This window comes from Thamnophis elegans, chromosome 4 (genome assembly GCF_009769535.1).
Source record: "Thamnophis elegans isolate rThaEle1 chromosome 4, rThaEle1.pri, whole genome shotgun sequence".
Lineage (NCBI taxonomy): Eukaryota > Metazoa > Chordata > Lepidosauria > Squamata > Colubridae > Thamnophis > Thamnophis elegans.
Window position 1 is genome coordinate 108189157 of NC_045544.1, and position 19241 is coordinate 108208397.

Below are 19241 nucleotides of genomic sequence, written 5' to 3' on the forward strand. Positions count from 1 at the left end.
CTTGGAGTCCTAGTGGACAACCATTTAAATATGAGCCGGCAGTGTGCAGCAGCTGCCAAAAAAGCCAACACAGTTCTAGGCTGCATAAACAGAGGGATAGAATCCAGATCACGTGAAGTGTTAATACCACTTTATAATGCCTTGGTAAGGCCACACTTGGAATACTTCATTCAGTTTTGGTCACCACAATGTAGAAAAGATGTGGAGACTCTGGAAAGAGTGCAGAGAAGAGCAACAAAAATGATTAGGGGACTGGAGACTAAAACATATGAAGAATGGTTGGCAGGAACTGGGTATGTCTAGTTTAATAGAAAGAAGGACTAGGGGAGACATGATACCAGTGTTCCAATATCTCAGGAGTTGCCACAAAGAAGAGGGAGTCAAACTATTTTCCAAGGCACCTGAGGGTAGAACAAGAAGCAATGGGTGGAAACTAATCAAGGAGAGAAGCAACTTAGAACTGAGGAGAAATTTCCTCACAGTTAGAACAATTAATCAGTGGAATGGCTTGCCTCCAGAAGTTGTGAATGCCCCAACACTGGAAGTCTTTAAGATGTTGGATAGCCATTTGTCTGAAACTGTATAGGGTTTCCTGCCTAGGCAGGGGGTTGGACTAGAAGACCTCCAAGGTCCCTTCCAACTCTGCTATTGAATTGTATTGTATTATCAATAAAGTTCAAAAGACTTGGGAGGCTGGATCTGAGCTAGCTGACCTTTTACTTATTCAAATTCCATTTCCATGGAGACCTTTCCACGAGGCTTTTACAATCACTTAAGGAGTAAAGCTTGGAATTTGCTTTGATTCACTGCAACAGGGTTCTCTTTCTATGTTAGATTGCTGCTTGCCTCCAAGCCACAGGCATTTGGCCTTAACAGTAGATCAGACTGGATAGGTTGGGAAGGGGGGGGTGTTGCTTTATCATGGATTCCTGGGTACCCTCCCCTGGAGCTCATTTAGATGGAAACAAAGTCGATCTTGCTTTCAAACAGGGAGAGAGAGGAAACATGCTTTTCTAACTCTGCAGGATCTGTTTTCTCAGTATACCAGAGAAGAAATGAGAGACTAGCCTGTAAGCATTCTTCCATAAACAAAAAACAGGCTTTTCAGAGCAGATTGAGCCAGCTAGGTTAGAGAGGCTGCCTTTCTCATGCAACTCTTGTCCCCCTTTTAGCACATTTTCTTAATCACAACAAAGTCCTTCATCTCAGGAGTTGATCAGCCTCACTAAAACGGGATGTTTCTCTTTGCTCCAAGAGGGGAAGGGGGGAATCCCGGCAGCTGTTCCCAGTTAAAATGCAAACAGAGTTTGGGATTCAACTTCAACGTCCCTTTTACTCCAGGGGAGCTCAAAATAACATCATCTTTTTACTCAAGGGGAGCGAAAACACCATCTTTTTACTGTTCTGCCTCCAGCTTGTAGGCTTGCTCGGAGCATGCAGTTAACTCCACGCTTAGGAATCTCATTCAGATCAAGTTTATTATCAGGCATTCTTAATAGTAAAACTTACAGTACAGTACAGTTAGTGTTAAGATACTTCTGACTTTCCATACTCTGTCCCATCACTTGGTGTAAAAAGATGACTATTCCGGTTCACAAAGGCATTTAAATTGCCCGGCTATAAACTTTGCACGCAGGCAGAATGCCCCAGTGGCCAATCAGAAACAGAGATGTGATCACATGCCATGGAACTACATTTTCCATAAGGCAGTTTCTGCCTACATTTCCCATGAGGTAGTTTCTTAAAGGAGACAGTTCTTAATTCCTACACTAGCTATATACTGCTTGGGCAGCACAATGGTTGTTAGTTTGCCGAAGCATTATCTCCAAAAACCTGTTGCTACTGTATTGTGGCGAGTGCTCCTCCCTCCCTATATAGGAGACCGAGGGAGGAGGTGGAGGTTGAATGCAGGTGTTGTGCGCGCGTTGGAGGCGGTCAATGCGTGCAGAGCTCATGCTGGCGGGCATGAAGGAGACGTGCGGGTAAGGGGGCGGGCGGAGGCTTGCCATGTCACGTCACGAAAGGGCAGCCTGGGAGTGGGATGCCGGGCTCTTCTTTGCTTGAGGAAAGTGGGGTGGACGCATGTGACCCACTGCGGTTGCTGCTGCTGACGCTTTCTGCCCTTTCCACGCTTAGCTGAGAATTTCCATTGGCTTTCTTGGAAACCGCTAACTCGCTAGAGTACTTTGGATAAATGCAACTGCTAGAAGCAAAACCGTAAAAACTCAAGGCATGTTTCTTGGGGGGATAAGAAAGTAAAAATGTGTGCGTTCCAAAGGTATTGCGTGGCAGCCCCGTCATGCCCAATATGCGTCGAAATTTGGGAAAGTGGGTGTACTGGGTGGTTTTACTATCAATTGGCTAGGACCTCATACACGCACGCAAAAAAGAAAAAAATGCACCGAGGAGAGGGAAGAAAAAGTATCTTGCCTTTCGTTGTCTTTTGAGATCCCTGTGATTTATCCTTTCCTCCCCCAGTACGTTGTGTATGAAAGCAAGCACCCACACTTACACCCTCAAGTTTAATTCGTATGTCTCGGGCACAGTAGACATTAAGCCCATTAAAATTATGGTGAAGTATATTAAGTAAAAAATTCATGATATTGAAAACTAATTTATTTTAATGTAGAGAAGTAGGTTGCCCAAGTTCTGTCTGAAATGCTGTTTTTTAGAAAGGTATGGAGGAAGTCTCAGAGTATATCTATCCTTTCCTGCTACTTCCAAATGCCTTGCAGTTAGCTTGTATCACTGCCTTTCCCTGCTGTTGATAAGCATAATTATTCTACACCTGCAGAGAATGAGTAAGTAGGCCCTAAAGTGGTAGATTGAATCATTTCTGCCAAGTTATGACATTTTTAAAAGGCCATTTTTTTCAGAGGTCCTTATTATAAGGCAGATGAATGCATTCTCCCCCTTCTAGTTTATTCTACGTTTAATTTGGGATGTGTAGTAAGGACCTTGGATAGAGACCATGGCCCCCTATTTGCTATGGAACATTATCCTTCATCCTATTCTCAATTCATTATTGTCCTCTGAGGCAGTTTGCTTGCTTCTCTGGTAGCAAGGTAATCCTGGTCAAGCATTATTAGATTTCTTGAAGGACAGTGTTAAGAATAGAAGGTGAATAAGACAGCTGAGGAGATAGCTCCCTGTTCTGCTCTGAATGTTTTACCTGCTAAATTAGCAACTAAAAATAAGATATCAAGAGGACTCAACACTACTGCATGGCCAAAGCCTGTAAATGTGTTAACTTTTTTACCCTTTTGTAGTTAAGTAATGTGCTATAGATTTGAGAGCAGAACAACCATCTTTGGTGAAAAATGAAACAAGAATTATGTTGGGCGTGATCCGCTCCTTTTGTCATCTTCCTGTTTACTGTGAAATTTTAGATGCTTCCCTTGTAACCTATCATCTCTCCTGTAGACCCTTTTGACTCTCTGGTTTTATAATCAGTTTTACCACCCTAGTTGGTCTCCTCATGAGTTAATCCTAGACAGACTGGTTTTAAGCTGTCCTGGCATACAATATAGATGCCTTTACTCCCATGTAAAGGTAAAGGTTCCCCTCGCACATATGTGCTAGTCGTTTCTGACTCTAGGGAGCGGTGCTCATTTCCATTTCAAAGCCAAAGAGCCAGCGCTGTCCAAAGACATCTCCGTAGTCATGTGGCCAGCATGACTAAATGCCAAAAGCACATGAAACGCTGTTACCTTCTCACCAAAGGTGGCCCCCATTTTTCTACTTGCACTTTTTACGTGCTTTTGAACTACTAGGTTGGCAGAAGCTGTGACAAGTAATGAGCTCTCACTCCATTATGCGGCATTAGGGATTCGAACTGCCGATCTTTCGATTGACAAGCTCAGCGTCTTAGCCACTGAGCCACTGTTTCCCATGTAGTGGCCCTTAATTTTATTTAAAATATATTTAACATTTGGATAATTGATAGTGGGACAATATCAAGGGAGGAAAGATCATAAATGTTGCTTTCCTCTAATTTCCCCAGTCATTAATACTTTTGTTGCATTCTGACTTAAGTCCCGTCTCAGGAACTCAAGACTCAATGGTCTTATCAGAGAATGCGTCTTACATGTAGAGCAGCCTTCCTTAATCTGAGCATCCTCCAGATGTATGGAATTCAGCTAATAGAATTTCTCAGGAGGTCTGGCCATTGTTGAGAATTTCGTGGGATTGATCATCTGGAGGACATCAGGAAGGTTAATATAGGCCAGTGAGGACGAACCTTTTGTAAAGGAGTGCCAAAATTGTGTGTGCGTGCATGCATCCCAAATTCACAATTCAATGCATCCCACCCACTTGCACATGCACATGCAACCCCCCCCCCCGCACATGCACACACAAACCCAACCACCCCCACACACAGGGGTAGAGTTTTTACCCTTCCCAGGCTCCAGAGGCTTTTCTGAAGCCTGGAAAGGCTGAAAACGGCCTCGCCCGGCCCTCCAGAAGGCTGAAAATGATGAGCTGGTGTGTTGGAGCTGAAGACTTGCGTGCCAGCAAATATGACTCCGTGTGCCACCTGTGGCACTCACCATCATGGATATAGGCACAATGCTAAACCAGGAAATTATTCATAAACAAGGGGAAGGCTTTGACACTGGAAGGGAGAGAGATTATAGACTTCGTTTCCAAAATTATACATAGGCAGGGATGAGTTCTTGAGTCAATAATTATTTTGTATTCCATAATATTCCAGATAGGTCATAGGGCATTTTTAGTCATTTTTTGGAAAAGAAATGTGGAACTTATTTTGAAAGTGCCTTCTGATATATCTTGTTGCTGGCCAAATCTTTGTGGTGTTCAGTTTCACTGCTGGAGAAGAGATTTCTTGGTTGTAGAGCATTTGCTTTCCACCTAGAAGAGACTGCGTCTGTTCCCTATTATTAGTCAAAAGGGATTAGGGATCAGATAATGGGACAGACTTGTGTGCCTGAAACCTATTGCCACAATCAATAGTATTGAGTTAGATAAACAATTCCTCTTCACTATATGGAAGCATTTCTGCTCTCTGATTATTTGATATTAATTTAATAAAAGGTGGAGTAGACTGTTGGTTGATCAGTGTGATTTACAACAAAAATTTCAGAGTGCTGTTTGACAGAAACAACAGACAAACAATTGGGAGAAGGAAACTGCTGCTGAAATTAAAGTAAAAAGAAAACAAGGAATTCCTGATGGTTTGAAAGGGGTTGTGAGTTCTGTTCTGGCAAATTCTTGGTTTTGGAAATGAATTGGGTGTTTCTGTTTCACCTTGGTTGATACACTGCAGGATTGTAGTACGGAAGAAAAAAGTTCAGTCAGTGTGAAATATGCTCATTGCTGCTGTTTAAAAGCTGTTTGTTTAATTTTAAAAGCCAATGTCTCAGATATTATAAAAACTCCTCCCCACCCTTAGAAAATTCTGCTTATGGTATTTCATCATAATTCCATTCACTGTAGGCGCTTGGCTTGTAAAGAACTATATGAATCCCAATACATTCAAAAGTTGCCCACTCCTGTTCTAATCACACAGGAATATGATTTAGGATGTTTAAATAAAAGGCACCTAACTAGGATTTTGAAATGGAAATGGTCAGTAGATAATGATGTTTGAATGTTGAATGTTTATTTTATTTATATGCCGCCCTTTCCCCCCGAGGGGGACTCAGGGCGGCTCACAACTCAACCAAGGGAGGTGGATACAAACAAAAATTAAAGCGACATGCAACAATACATAATTTAAAACACACAACAGTCATACCATTCGAGACGTGGGCAACAGTTCTTTAGCCCCAGGCCTGTCGGAACAGCCAGGTTTTAAGGGCTTTGCGAAAGGCCTGGAGGGTGGTGAGGGTTCGAATCTCCACGGGGAGTTCATTCCAGAGGGTCGGAGCAGCCACAGAGAAGGCTCTCCTCCGGGTAGTCGCCAGTCGACACTGGCCGGTGGATGGAATTCAGAGGAGGCCTAATCTGTGGGATCTAATCGGTCTAGAGGAGGTAATTGGCAGCAGGCGGTCTCTCAAGTACCCAGGTCCAATACCATGAAGGGCTTTATAAATGACGACTAGCGCCTTAAAGCGTATCCGGAGACCAATAGGCAACCAGTGCAGCTCGTGGAGGATAGGTGTTACGTGGGTGAACCGAGGTGCACCCACGATCGCTCGCGCGGCTGCATTCTGGACAAGCTGGAGTCACCGAATGCTCTTCAAGGGCTGCCCCATGTAGAGCACGTTGCAGTAGTCCAGTCTAGAGGTCACAAGGGGGCGAGTGACTGTAGTGAGGGCCTCCCGGTTCAGGTAGGGACGCAACTGGTGCACCAGGCGAACCTGGGCAAATGCCCCCCTGGTCACAGCCGACAAGTGGTATTCAAAAGTCAGCTGTGGGTCCAGGAGGACTTCCAAATTGCGAACCCTGTCTGAGGGGCGTACTGTTTGACCCCCCAGCCTGAGAGATGGAACACTTGGCCAATTAGTAGGAGGGAAACACACCAGCCACTCGGTCTTATCTGGATTGAGTACAAGCTTGTTAACCCCCATCCAGTCCCTAACAGCCTTGAGGCCCTGGCACATCACGTCAGCCGCTTCACTGAGTTGGCACGGGGTGGACAGATACAACTGCATATCATCCGCATACTGATGGTATTTTATCCCGTGCCGTCGAATGATCTCACCCAGTGGCTTCATGTAGATATTAAACAGGGGGGACAGGACCGAACCCTGCGGCACCCCATAATTCAGGGGCCTAGGGGTCAATCTCTGCCCTCCGACCAACACCAACTGCGACCTGTCCGAGAGGTAAGAGGAGAACCACCGTAGGACAGTGCCTCCCACCCCCACCTCCCGCAGTCATCGCAGAAGGATACCATGGTCGATGGTATCGAAAGCCGCTGAGAGGTCAAGGAGCACTAGGACGGAGGCGTAACCTCTGTCCCTGGCTCTCCAGAGATCATCAATCAATGCGACCAAAGCGGTTTCCGTGCTGTAGCCCAGCCTTAATCCTGACTGGAAGGGATCTAGATAATCGGTTTCCTCCAAGGACCGCCGGAGCTGAAAGGCTACCACCTTCTCAACAACCTTCCCCATAAAGGGGAGGTTGGAGACTGGACGATAGTTGTTTAAGACGGCTGGATCCAGAGATGGCTTCTTCAGAAGGGGTCTCACCACCGCCGCCTTTAGAGCAGGGGGAAAGAACCCCTCCCGAAGGGAGGCGGTAACAACCGCTTGGATCCAGCCCCGTGTCACCTCCCTGCTGTCAGCGACCAGCCAGGAGGGGCACGGGTCCAGTACACATGTGGAGGCACTTGCAGCTCCCATGGCCTTGTCCACGTCCTCAGGGGTAACAGCTTGAAAATCAATCCAGTGATGTCCTGCCAGATTCTCCCCTGGTGCCTCGGCTGGCTCTGCGCAATTGGAGTCCAGGTCCGTCCAAAGCCGAGCAACTTTATCCGCGAGGAATTGGACGTAATCCTCAGCTCTGCCTTGCAAAGGATCGCTCGTATCCCTCCTATCTAGGAGGGAACGGGTTATCCTGAACAAGGCGGCTGGGCGCGACTCAGCGGAAGCTATCAGAGAGGCAATGTGTGTTCTTTTAGTCGTCCTAATTGCCCGGAGGTAGGCTCTGATGCTGGATGTTAAAAGCGCTCAGTCTGACTCAGACTTACTGGATCTCCATCGTTGCTCTAGGCGTCTCTTTCGGCGCTTCATCTCCCGGAGTTCCTCAGTAAACCAAGGAGCCCTCCTGGATCCACTGCCTCGGATCAGCCGTAAAGGCGCAATCCGGTTAAGAGCCTCTGTCGCTGCTGAATTCCAGGCAGCAACCAGAGTCTCCGCCGGACTGCAGATGAGGGTATCAGGAATAACTCCAAGCTCCGTCTGAAAGTCCAAAGGGTCCATAAGTCGCCTGGGATGGAACCACCTAATCGGTTCCTCCTCCCTACAGTGGGGGTTTGGTCTCCGAAAGTCAAGCCTCAGTAGGTAGTGGTCCGACCATGACAGGGGTAAGATCTCGCTACCTCTCAAACCAAGATCACAACTCCACTGCTCTGAGAGGAATACGGGGTCGAGCATGTGACCCGCCGAGTGAGTTGGATGCTGGAAAGTAATGCTAATGGTTCCCTCTATAAGCATGACTCTCTTAGAAGAAAGTTAGATATGAATATGTGAAAATTATGTTTTTGCCTTTTACAGAGCGATAGAAAGAAATTGGTTTTGGGAGTGAGGGTTTGCTTCAGATATCCCTGTATTTGTAGCGATCCATTTTATACAGTAATGTGCCAAATTGTGGGAGGGACAACTATCTACTAATTAGCACTTCAGTCATCTTAGATGTTGTATTTTCTATATATATAATTGCATTAAATTATTTGACTCCGAGTCAAACATATCAAAATATTTTAATTGAAATATATTAGTTTAATTTATATTGATAATACAATGAAAAAATAAATACTTGAGTGGGATCCTTGTTAGTGAAGATGATGCAAACCTTGCAAATCATTTTATCTTTGTAAAAGGCATGCAAAAGTGAACTTATAAATGTACTGCAATAATCAAGCCAAGATAGATTGATTGGTTCTTTAAATGTGTATCCACGCACTAAGAGCCAAGGTGGCGCAGTGGTTAAATGCAGCACTGCAGGCTACTGCTAGATCAGCAGGTCAGCGGTTCAAATCTCACCGGCTCAGGGTTGACTCAGCCTTCCATCCTTCTGAGGTGGGTAAAATGAGGACCCAGATTGTTGGGGGCAATATGCTGACTCTCTGTAAACCGCTTAGAGAGGCCTGAAAGGCCTATGAAGCGGTATATAAGTCTACTGCTATTGCTAAGTCTGTAATACTTGGAAAACTGTTAAGAACAGATACATTTCTAAAATTTCAGCTCACAGCAAAGTGATGCTGCTTTCCCTGTAAAAAACTATCCTTTTTTTGCCTTAAGATGTAAGCTACCTTGAAAACTGAATTGATATTAGTAGAAACCTTAGTTTTTAATATTATGGAAACGTGCCTTTGCTTGAACTGTACAATTTCACTTCAGATATGAGGTTATTTCCTATAATAGCTTCTTTTTCTGCAAATTCTGGACTTTAAATCAGATAAATTTCTTAATATGCAATAGGGATGTGAAGAAAGGAGTTGGTTGTGGTGAAGAAAAATAAACTCCTTAGTCTTGATTTATGTAAATTTTCTGTGCAGAACTTATTTGGAGAACCAGCTGGAAAGGCACTACGGAATTACTTCTCCCATTAGTTTGGCACCACCAAGGGAAATAGATTACATCTATTCACAGAAATTGATTGAAGCCCTGAAGCCTTTTGGTATATTTGAAGAGGAAGAAGAGCTGGATTGCAGGTAAAAGGGAATACATGTAGAACTGCTGATCTTAAATGAACATTTTCTAATTACCAAAGTCATAATAGTGAGGTTTCTCTTGGTGGAATTACAATAGGATAAACCCCTTGGCACCAATTTTTAGCACTACTTTTAAAATGTTTTATTTATATTCCTTGCTGCAGGTTAGCTGTTCTTGACAAACTAAATAACTTGGTTAAGCACTGGATTGCAGAAGTTGCTGAAAATAAGGTAAGAGGCCTGTCAAAGCTTGACTCCTCCAGACTATTTACCTTGTTTTTAGCTATTGTAGAATTCTGTTCAGAGTAATAGAGATTTAGCTGTTTTTTGAGAGTCGTTTGCTGTCAAGCTACAGGTATCCTGCCGTATATCAGAAGACTAACTGTTCCCTCCATGGAGCTCTTCATCTCTCACTTTCCCTTCCTGCCTGCCAGCCCTATTTTGGAGGCAATTGGGATAATCTTTGAAGCCACAAGCCTTTGCAGCAAATAATACTTGATTGCTTTGGAAAACTCATGACTTATCATTGTTGTTAAATCATTGATAGAGTCAAACTCTAACAAAAGCTCTCTTTGCAAATTTCCTTTCCAAGGTGAAGGCAGGCAAAGGCTGAAGACAAGATGTCACCTTACTTGAGTTTTTTATTTAGCCGAGTGTTTGCTCAAAGATTGGTGGATAAGTTACAATTGACTTGGCACACAGAATGCATGAAATCATAAATTATGGTGTGAAGATTTCAGTGGCTAAAATTACAAAACATGATAAAATTGTGCAACCGCAGTACATTATAGCTCAGCATAATGCCAGAACATGACAGTCTATTGCATAATTTCTGTAAATGCACTCAGAGTGGTTCATAAAAGCTGATAAAATGGCTTACGGTTGAGTAGTTATGCTATAAGTAGTAAAGAAGAAAAAAGAGTAAGAAAAATTTAAAAACTAATTGCATAAGAAACTTCTGGAAAAGCAAATAGTTTTAGCTAAGACCATTGCCATCTTACCACTGATGGCAAAACATGTTTGGAATAATGATCATAATTGAAATATTTCTGGAATAGGAGGATTGATGAGAATGTTAATTGTTAAAAAATTGAATTCCACTATATGTGCACATGTTAAATATAATTGTATACATTCAAAGTAAAACTATTTCCTACTTTACTCTAGAACTTGCCATCTTCAATTTCATCCAGAGCCGGTGGCAAAATATTCACATTTGGTTCCTATCGGCTTGGAGTCCACACCAAAGGTAAGATCTACCAGATACATTGGACCAGAATTATTTACATAATTTGCATCTGGCATGGATAGACTATCGGATTGCGAAAGGCTGTTATAAACAGTCTTGAACTGTGAACATGTTCATCCTCCTCAACTATGCTATGGCTGTTTTTTGGTAGGTGCTGACATAGACGCTCTCTGTGTAGCCCCAAGACACATAGAAAGATCAGACTTCTTCCAGTCATTTTTTGAAAGGTTAAAGCTCCAAGATGGCATCAGAAATCTGAGAGTAAGTCACTTTGTCTTTCTTTAACTATCTCAGGTGTGCATGTCACTCACTTGGTGGTTGGACTGCACTGTGTGAAAGCTGTTTATTGGCAAGCCTTGAGACATTCAAAAAGGCTGTATTGAAGGGGTACAAAATGTTTTATTTTGTATCAATTGGAGTTTAGATTCATTCAGGTTTATGCCCCACATTAATGTTTCTCAATTTTCTCCCCTGCTAGCTACAAATTGTGGGAGTTTGAAATCCACGTATCTTAAAGTTGTACATTTAAAAAACACCGCTCCAAATGTTTCCCCACCTTCTTAGGACAAGCCATTTATGTTAGATGGAATAAGAAAATTTGGGAGCTGTTCTGGGTCTTAGAGGGACACTCTCCCAAAAATGAAGGCAGCAAAGACAGACCCTCAATTTAAAATAAGTTGTTAGCATGCTTATTTCTTCTTTATTCATGCTCTTTCTATTGCATCAATAATTGCAGCTTTAAATTATGGGCTGAACCCAGGGGATTTTTCCACAACATGAAAGCTTTATTTCTCACCCTCTCTTGCTTCCTTAGCTCTGGGAAGTTCCCAAGTACAGAAGCATTGATGTATGAATAAGAAAAAGCAAAAATATTGGTATAGCTCAGCAATTTTATAGAAAGGCTTCCTCTATTTGCCAGTTAAGTTTTTCTGAAGATGAATTTGACAGGGGTTTGTTTTTTTTTGGGGGGGGAGAGATCCAGGGATACTGGGACATTCAAAAGTTGTTAATAATATGGATAGTTAATTAATAAGAGGAACTAGGGATGACATAACAGTTTTCCAATATCTAATGGGCTGACACAAAGAAGAAGGGGTACAACCTATTCTCCAAACCACTTGAAGATAGGAAAAGAAGCAATGGATGGAAACTAATGAGCAAGAGAAACAACCTAGTACTAAAGAGAAATTTCTTGACAGTTAGAACAATTCATCAGTGGAATGACTTGCCTCCAAAAGTTTGGGTGCTCCAACATTAGAGGTCTTTAAGAAGAGATTAGACAATCATTTGTCTGAAATGGTGTCAAGTTTGCTGTTTGAACAGTGGGTTGGACAAGAAGATCTCCAAAATCCCTTCCAAATCTTATTCTGTTATTCTGTTAATTGTTATAAGGCACTTTCTTACATCTTGCTAGGAATGGAACCTAGGATTATTATAATCTTTTATAATCTGAACCCTGGCACATGGGGTGCTGGTACAACTTAAATTTAAAGTAAAAACAAACTTGCTATTTTAAAAGTATATGATATATTCTTCTTTTTATTGAGGTATTCAAAGATTATGTCTCAGTCTTCTGTTTTTCTTTAGGAAAAGTTACATCCATGATTGTGCTGCATATGTGCATTCTGGAAGCAGTGAAATAATTCAAAACTATTTCAAGTAAATGTTTTTCACTCTTTCCTACAGGCAGTAGAAGATGCATATGTACCAGTAATCAAGTTTGAATTTGATGGTATTGAGGTAAAAATAGTTTTTATCCTTTTATGTACTGTAGGCAATTTCTGCTTGAAATTTGAATTTGATGATATTGGTTGTCCTTTTCAAGTGGAGAACTTGTTCTTAAAGTGATCTTTGATTAAGTGGTCATATAGCTATATAGATTCTCTCCATGTGTGAATGAAAAGATGTAAGCTTAGATCAGGAATGGTTTGGCACTTAGCTTGAGCACTGAGGTAATAGAACTTTGCCAGATTCCACTAGGAGCAAATTTGAACAAGGTTTCCATTGGTGTTTACAGTGACATGATTGCTAGCACAAAAAATATCAGCTAACATTTAACTTTCCTGGTCAGTAGTCAAAAAGAAAAACATTGGAAAATAAACAATACTAATAATATGAAAAAACAAAGTTGGAAGCAAATGAAAAATAGCTCTCCTTGGAAATTGGAAATAAGGCATTTCTGTGACAATATAAAAAAGTAAAGTGATTTGCATTTATTAAAAGATACTTGGTATCCTAACATATGCAAATTAAAGGAAGATACTGTATATACAAGATCATATGTTATGCCATATGTTAGCAGACTGAAAGCAAACTTTTAAACACGAGGTAATGCCCTACTAATGCAAATATGAAACAGAGAATAAATTTATTAAGTTACACAGCCTTGGGCTCAGCTGATAAATCTTGAGGGTATGGGGAATATAGAAGTAAGTCCTGCAAAACTGAAGTCTGACTGTACTAAGTGTAATGAGCATGCAGCAGTTTGCCATAGTGGCTGATCTTATGCAGCCTTTTTTTTTTACAGTTCCAGAAGAGGTGCATATTAATTGCAAGAGTAATGCAGTACAATATTACACAGACCATGTGTATGGAATTTTGTGAGATGATTCATCTAGTTTCTGAGCCGGATACATAGATCAAACCAAAACACTTGCTACTTGGTAGCACATTGTTAGGGTTACTGCTAAGATACCATTTTCATTTCTTACATTTTAGATTGATCTCGTCTTTGCAAGACTACCCCTGTCAAGCATTTCAGATAGCCTGGACCTTAGGGATGATGCACATTTGAGAACCCTTGATATCAGATGCATTCGGAGTTTAAATGGTAATTTCAAAGCTTTCCCTAGCCTGGTATGTTCATGCAGTTTATAACTTGGCTTGAGGACTCAAGCTAAGAATAACTGTCTTGTTTTCTCAAAACCTATGAAACAGTGGCTGGTCAGTGATGTTCAAATGATGTGTGCTTTTGAGTGTTTCATGTGATAATGGATGGAATGGATCAATCCATCAAGGAGAGAAGCAACCTAGAACTAAGGAGAAATTTCCTGACAGTTAGAACCATTAATCAGTAGTACGACTTGCTTCCAGAAGTTATGGGTGCTCCAACACTGGAAGTTTTAAAGAAGAGATTGGACAGCCATATGCCTGAAATGCTTCCAGGTTTCTTGCTTGAGCAGGAGGTTGGATTTAGAAGATATCCAAGGTCCTTTCCAACCGTATTAATGCTTAAAGCTTGCTATACACATGATTGCCCAAATCTTTGACTTCTGAAATTCCTTTTGCTTAAAACGTGATGGGATTCTCATACACAGGTGTAAATAGCAATAACACTTTTCAGTATTCAAAAAGAAATGCTCCAGTTCTTGCAAAACATAGTTTTGCAACAAAAGTTCTCCCAATACTTGAGGTGCTGTCACAGAGAAGAGAGGATTGACCTATTATACCAAAGCACCTGAGAGCAGGACAAGAAGCAATGGGTGGAAAACGTTAAAAAGAGTTCCAACCTAGAATTAAGGAAAAATCTCCTGAAGGTGCTCTATCACTGGAGGTTTTCAAGAAGACATTGGACAACCATGGTCCAGAATGATATCGGATATCCTGCTCGAGCAGGAGGTTGGAGTAGAAGCCTTCCAAGGTCCCTTCCAACCAGAGGTGAAATTCAGCAGGTTCTGACAGATTCGGTAGCGGAAATTTTGAGTAGTTCGGAGAACTGGCAAATACCACCCATGGCTGGCCCCAGAGTGGGGAGGGAATGGGATTTTGCAGTATCCTTTCCCTGCTACGCCTACCAACACCCACCCACAAAAAAAATTGAATTTTACCACTGCTTCCAACCATGTTTTTCTATATTCTAAAATCCTGTTGGATAAATCAGGAGGATCATAGTATTATTAATGACATGATATGATCAGATTAACATAAAGGCAAATTCTACCAAATTCTTCATCACTATTGGAAAAATAGGCATTGATTTTTAACATTGCTGTCCAATCCTACACTGGATCCATTGCTCAGTGTACCCACACCCAGTGTACCCACTGAATACGCTTAGGTGGAAATTGTAAAGAATCTTTTTTTCTGCTGATACACTTGAGGTTACTGTTTAGCAAGCTAGGTATGTTTAGGCTTTTATTGAGTTTTTATCAAACTTTTGTTGGAAATTTGGTGTTTTCTCTTCCAATATCATTCCTGTTCTTAAACAATTTGGTCATCTGCTGGTAGAAATATGATGTATGCCCTTTAATAATTAATATGTTTAAGTGTCAAAGAGTGTCTTGTATTTCCTCAGGAATATAATAAAGTCTGGAGAGTTTGTATTCATCTCCCCAATTGGAAAGAAAAAACAAAAAATTAAGCTACAGTATTAATATTGAGAGCCAGATTGGTATTGTGATTAAGGCATCAGCCAAGAAATCAGGGCACTCTGAGCTCATATTGATGTTGCATGATTGTTATAGCAGCTAGATTTAAAGAACTAGCATTTAGAATAATCCTTGGATATGGAAAAATATGGTAAAATGCACTTGGTATCATCTTTTTCAAAAATTGTCTCTTTTAATATTACTGTTTCGGATCAGTTTTTGCCATTTTCTTTTTTTCAGGATGACTTAAGCAAAACATGTATCAACATTTTTCCAACCTGGAATGTTTCATATATGTTGTTACATTCCAGTTACTGAACATGGCTGGGAATCCTTGGCAGTTTGATGTACTGAATATGGATAGAAAGGGATCTGAAGAATGCTGCTGTAGACCATTGCTTACCATTATTGGTGCTTTGCCTGTTTAACTTGAAACTTTAATGTTTGTCGGCAGGTTGCAGAGTCACTGATGAAATACTTCATTTGGTACCAAACAAGGAGAACTTCAGGCTGACACTCAGAGCAATTAAACTGTGGGCTAAGCGTAAGTACTTAATATATCAAATTTTGCACTATCAGCTGCAGGGCTTAATAGTCCTTGAAATGACTCTTTAGGGTAAGCCAAGTGAGTTTGTCATATATGAATGTTTTCTGCAAATCTTCATAATGGTAGTTGGACCATACATTTAGTGGATCCCGAAATGAATTTACATGTGTGTAATGTTTGCAAAGCAGTGGCTGGGTATATGTTTGTCATTCCTGTTGAATGCTCAAAACCTACTTTAAGCCACATCAAGCAGTTAAGCATTGGTATTCAAAATGGATGTCCACCGGATTGTAAAAGTGACAGAACAATTAATCAGTGGAACAGCTTGCCTTCAGAAGAATTGTGTGTTCCATCATTGGAGGTTTTAAAGAAGAGACTGGACAACTACTTGTCTGAAATAGTATAGGGCCTTCTGCTCGAGCAGGAGGTTGAACTAGGCTTCCAAGCTCCATTTCAACTCTTTTATTCTGTTACAAGAATTCAGTCCTATATAAGAACAAGAACAGAAATATTGCATATGCTACATCACCTCCTGGGCCTGGCAAGTAGGATTGAGGTTCCTGTGAGAATCAAGAAACTAGTTTCTTTAGTGGTATAACCCAGAAAATCTGATGTGCTGCTCCTCATTAGAAATTAGATTCCCACTCATTTTGTTATAAAAAATATTTACAAATTATATCCTGTATTCTGCTGTAATTTCTCATTCAGATTGCTGAAAAAGTTCAATCCAAATATTAAAGAAGTCACAATGCCTTTCTCATTCTTATCAGTTATGAAGATGCATTATGAGAAAATACACATAATAGCAGACGTGACTAGTCTTAGCGTTTTCTGAAGTTATTCTTAGCTACAGGAAAAGCGTTATTTGCTTCTGGACACTGAAAGATATTAATATTTTCCAGCGAGAGTGAAATAGTTCATTCTTTTTTAAAGAAACTTTAAACATAATATCAGTTCAATCAAGGAATTGAAACACATGACCTTTTAAACCAATATCTGTGTTTCTTTGCACATACTAGAGGAGGCTCCCTACGGTTTTAAGCACTCTCCCGCCTCCTCTGAACTCGCATCTGGAGTAGGGTCCAGATGCAGATTCATGACAACTTCTTCTCCAGATTATATGCACTGGGCTGTTCTATGTGTTGTTTGATTCCTGATTGTGTGTAGTGTTTAGTTCTTAATTAGGATGTTGATGGCTGGCTATTAAGTCATTGATTGTTGTTTCCTTGTACTGCTGCACCTTCAGTCCCTGAGTACCTGGTAGGCTGGTGGTAAATCAGAGCTCCTATTGACTGACAAGGACCCTAGTATTCATTCTAATGTTAAGGCTTTGAAGTAATCACTTGTGTATTGAGAGATGACAATGGCATTGGTCAACCACCCAGAGCTTTTATAGCACATGGTTCTGGTCAGACGTCAGACTGCTGCATGTTTAGTGCAATAGGTGCTGCTATGATGCTGTTAGAGCTGAAGTCTAGGGACCAAGTGACAGGGAGAGAGGGGGGATAAATTGGTGGAAGGGTGCTGAGACTGACAGTAATCACTGTGACATCTTTCCTATTATTAAAAACATTTTATTGCTAAGCTTGACTGGATATACCGGCTAATACTTTTATTTTTTTTCAATGTCTTATTCCTTTAAAAATCCACTTATTACTAAGGAAAAGGTGTTTATTATCAAATTAATCCTGCATTTGACAACTGAATAAGCAATCTTTTGTAAGGGCATTGAACAAACTATTGTAAGGTGCATGTATAATTCAGATAAGTAACCCATCTATAAGCTTGAATTACAACCCAGTGCTTCACCCTTGGCTATCAAGCTGGTGGGGTGTGGACAGTGAGACCATGGGCTGAATCTGTTTTCCTCGGCTGGGTTGTCTAAATTGCAGCTGCTCATCTGCTGTCCTTAAAGGGAAGTGAGGCAAATTAGCACCACAGAACTGTCTATTTATCTGTTAAACTCAACCCTTTCCACGCTTGCCTGGCTTATAACATACAAATGGCCACAAGGTGGAATACTTTCAAAGGAAAGTAATTGCTCGAATAAAGTCCCAATGACAAATATACAGAAAATTGTTGCTCAAAACTAAGTCTTAGTTAATGCAGTCTTTGGGCTGATGTGCAAGCTTCTGTTTTCAGAATTTTTGAGTGTTTTGGTTTTTCTGAGTGTTGTGCCATGTTACATACAAGGGATCTGCCATCAGATTTCATAGTCTGAGTTAGTTAAAAGGGGGTTGAGAGCCTCCGAGTTAATTAAAGGAGGTAAAGTGGTTCTGTCTTAACTTTAGAAGTATTGCTGGCGGTCATGTTTTCCCACTTCTTTACATTATGCTCATGTTCTAAATTGCTTTCCTATACCCAAAATGCTGCTTATTTCACAGAGTGTAAACTATTCAGTGATGATAAAAGTAGTGGAAAATACAGTCTATTTCTTCCATCTCTTTTAACCTACCTGGTTTAGAAAAGAAAATGAATTAATTTAAATCAGACTAAAGCAGGGTGAATGGTTGTAGTCTAGTTTTCTTTTGTCTGGTGTTTTACCAGAATCTGTGGCAGGATAAAAGAACATACATTTCAGCCCAAAAGCTCATCACTGCTTCATTGATGCCAGCCATGATAGCCTACACCAGTATAATGAATGAGACTGCTTGAAATACTGAGTCACATCTGAATGCCAAATATCTACTTTTAGGGCGTGGAATTTATTCCAACATGCTGGGATTCCTTGGTGGTGTTTCTTGGGCCATGCTGGTGGCCAGGACCTGTCAGCTGTACCCAACTGCTTTGGCATCAACCCTTGTTCACAGATTCTTCTTAATTTTTTCAAAGTGGTAAGATTTACTTATTTATTTAGTAAATGAATAGACAACCCATCCCACTATCCAAAGCAACTTTTGATTAATGTATTGGGCCTCTACTGTGTAAGCAATGCAGGTTATATTATAGATTAACAAAACAATCATCATGAGCTATGATTGGCAAGTGAAGTGGCTTGAAGTCACGTCTCTTCCTGATAAGTATTCATTAATGCTTTCCTAACCTGGTAACCTCTAGAGCAGGGATGTACAACCTTGGCAACTTTAAGACTTCGTCAAGTTCAGCTCCCAGAATTCTCCAGCCAGCCCTGCTGGAGAACTCCCTACTCTAGACATTACTGAGATGCATCCACTTCTGACTAGCATGGCAGTGTTGATAGAAAGTTATGGTTGTTGTAGTCCTGAAGGGTGGCGTATTGGGGAAGGCAGGCATATCTTACGTTTCTATTGTTCGTAATGTAGAGTTCCTATGGGTAGTTCAAGTTTTGGCAGATTGCCTATACATATAATATTAGCATTGTGTACAGATTAATATAATGGACAGAGCAAATTCTGAGGCCATATACAGTGTATGTGTTCAAAAAGAATAAAAGAAAACTTAACTGTCCAGAATTACTACTTATCTCTCTTACTTGCAGGGAATGGCCCAATCCTGTCTTGCTGAAACAACCTGAAGAGAGCAATCTCAACTTGCCTGTCTGGGACCCCAGGGTTTGTAAAGCACATCACTTTGAGATGACAACAAGTAACAGTTTATTGATGGGGGGGGCTTTGCAGTATCCATTCCTCTTCTAAGAGATTATATGTTCTGTGTGGGTCTTTGAATTGTGTGGGGCAACATGGGAGGAGAGGAAATGTTCACAGAGAATAACAGCTAATATTTGGAAGAAAATCTACTTCTAAGCTGAATGTCCCT

The 19241-nt window shown here is 41.1% G+C and overlaps 1 protein-coding gene across 1 annotated transcript in view; it reads left to right on the forward strand.

The window, feature by feature from the left end:
- Nucleotides 1-1788: 1788 nt before the first annotated feature.
- PAPOLG (poly(A) polymerase gamma) overlaps nucleotides 1789-19241 on the forward strand; it is a 36269-nt gene continuing 18816 nt past the window's right edge. The window contains exons 1-10 of the mRNA XM_032217118.1: nucleotides 1789-1982; nucleotides 9188-9343; nucleotides 9508-9574; nucleotides 10511-10592; nucleotides 10744-10853; nucleotides 12279-12332; nucleotides 13311-13422; nucleotides 15414-15503; nucleotides 18202-18340; nucleotides 18964-19036. Coding sequence (XP_032073009.1) covers nucleotides 1906-1982; nucleotides 9188-9343; nucleotides 9508-9574; nucleotides 10511-10592; nucleotides 10744-10853; nucleotides 12279-12332; nucleotides 13311-13422; nucleotides 15414-15503; nucleotides 18202-18340; nucleotides 18964-19036 — 960 coding nt within the window. The 5' untranslated portion in view covers nucleotides 1789-1905. The remainder of the gene's footprint in view (nucleotides 1983-9187; nucleotides 9344-9507; nucleotides 9575-10510; nucleotides 10593-10743; nucleotides 10854-12278; nucleotides 12333-13310; nucleotides 13423-15413; nucleotides 15504-18201; nucleotides 18341-18963; nucleotides 19037-19241) is intronic.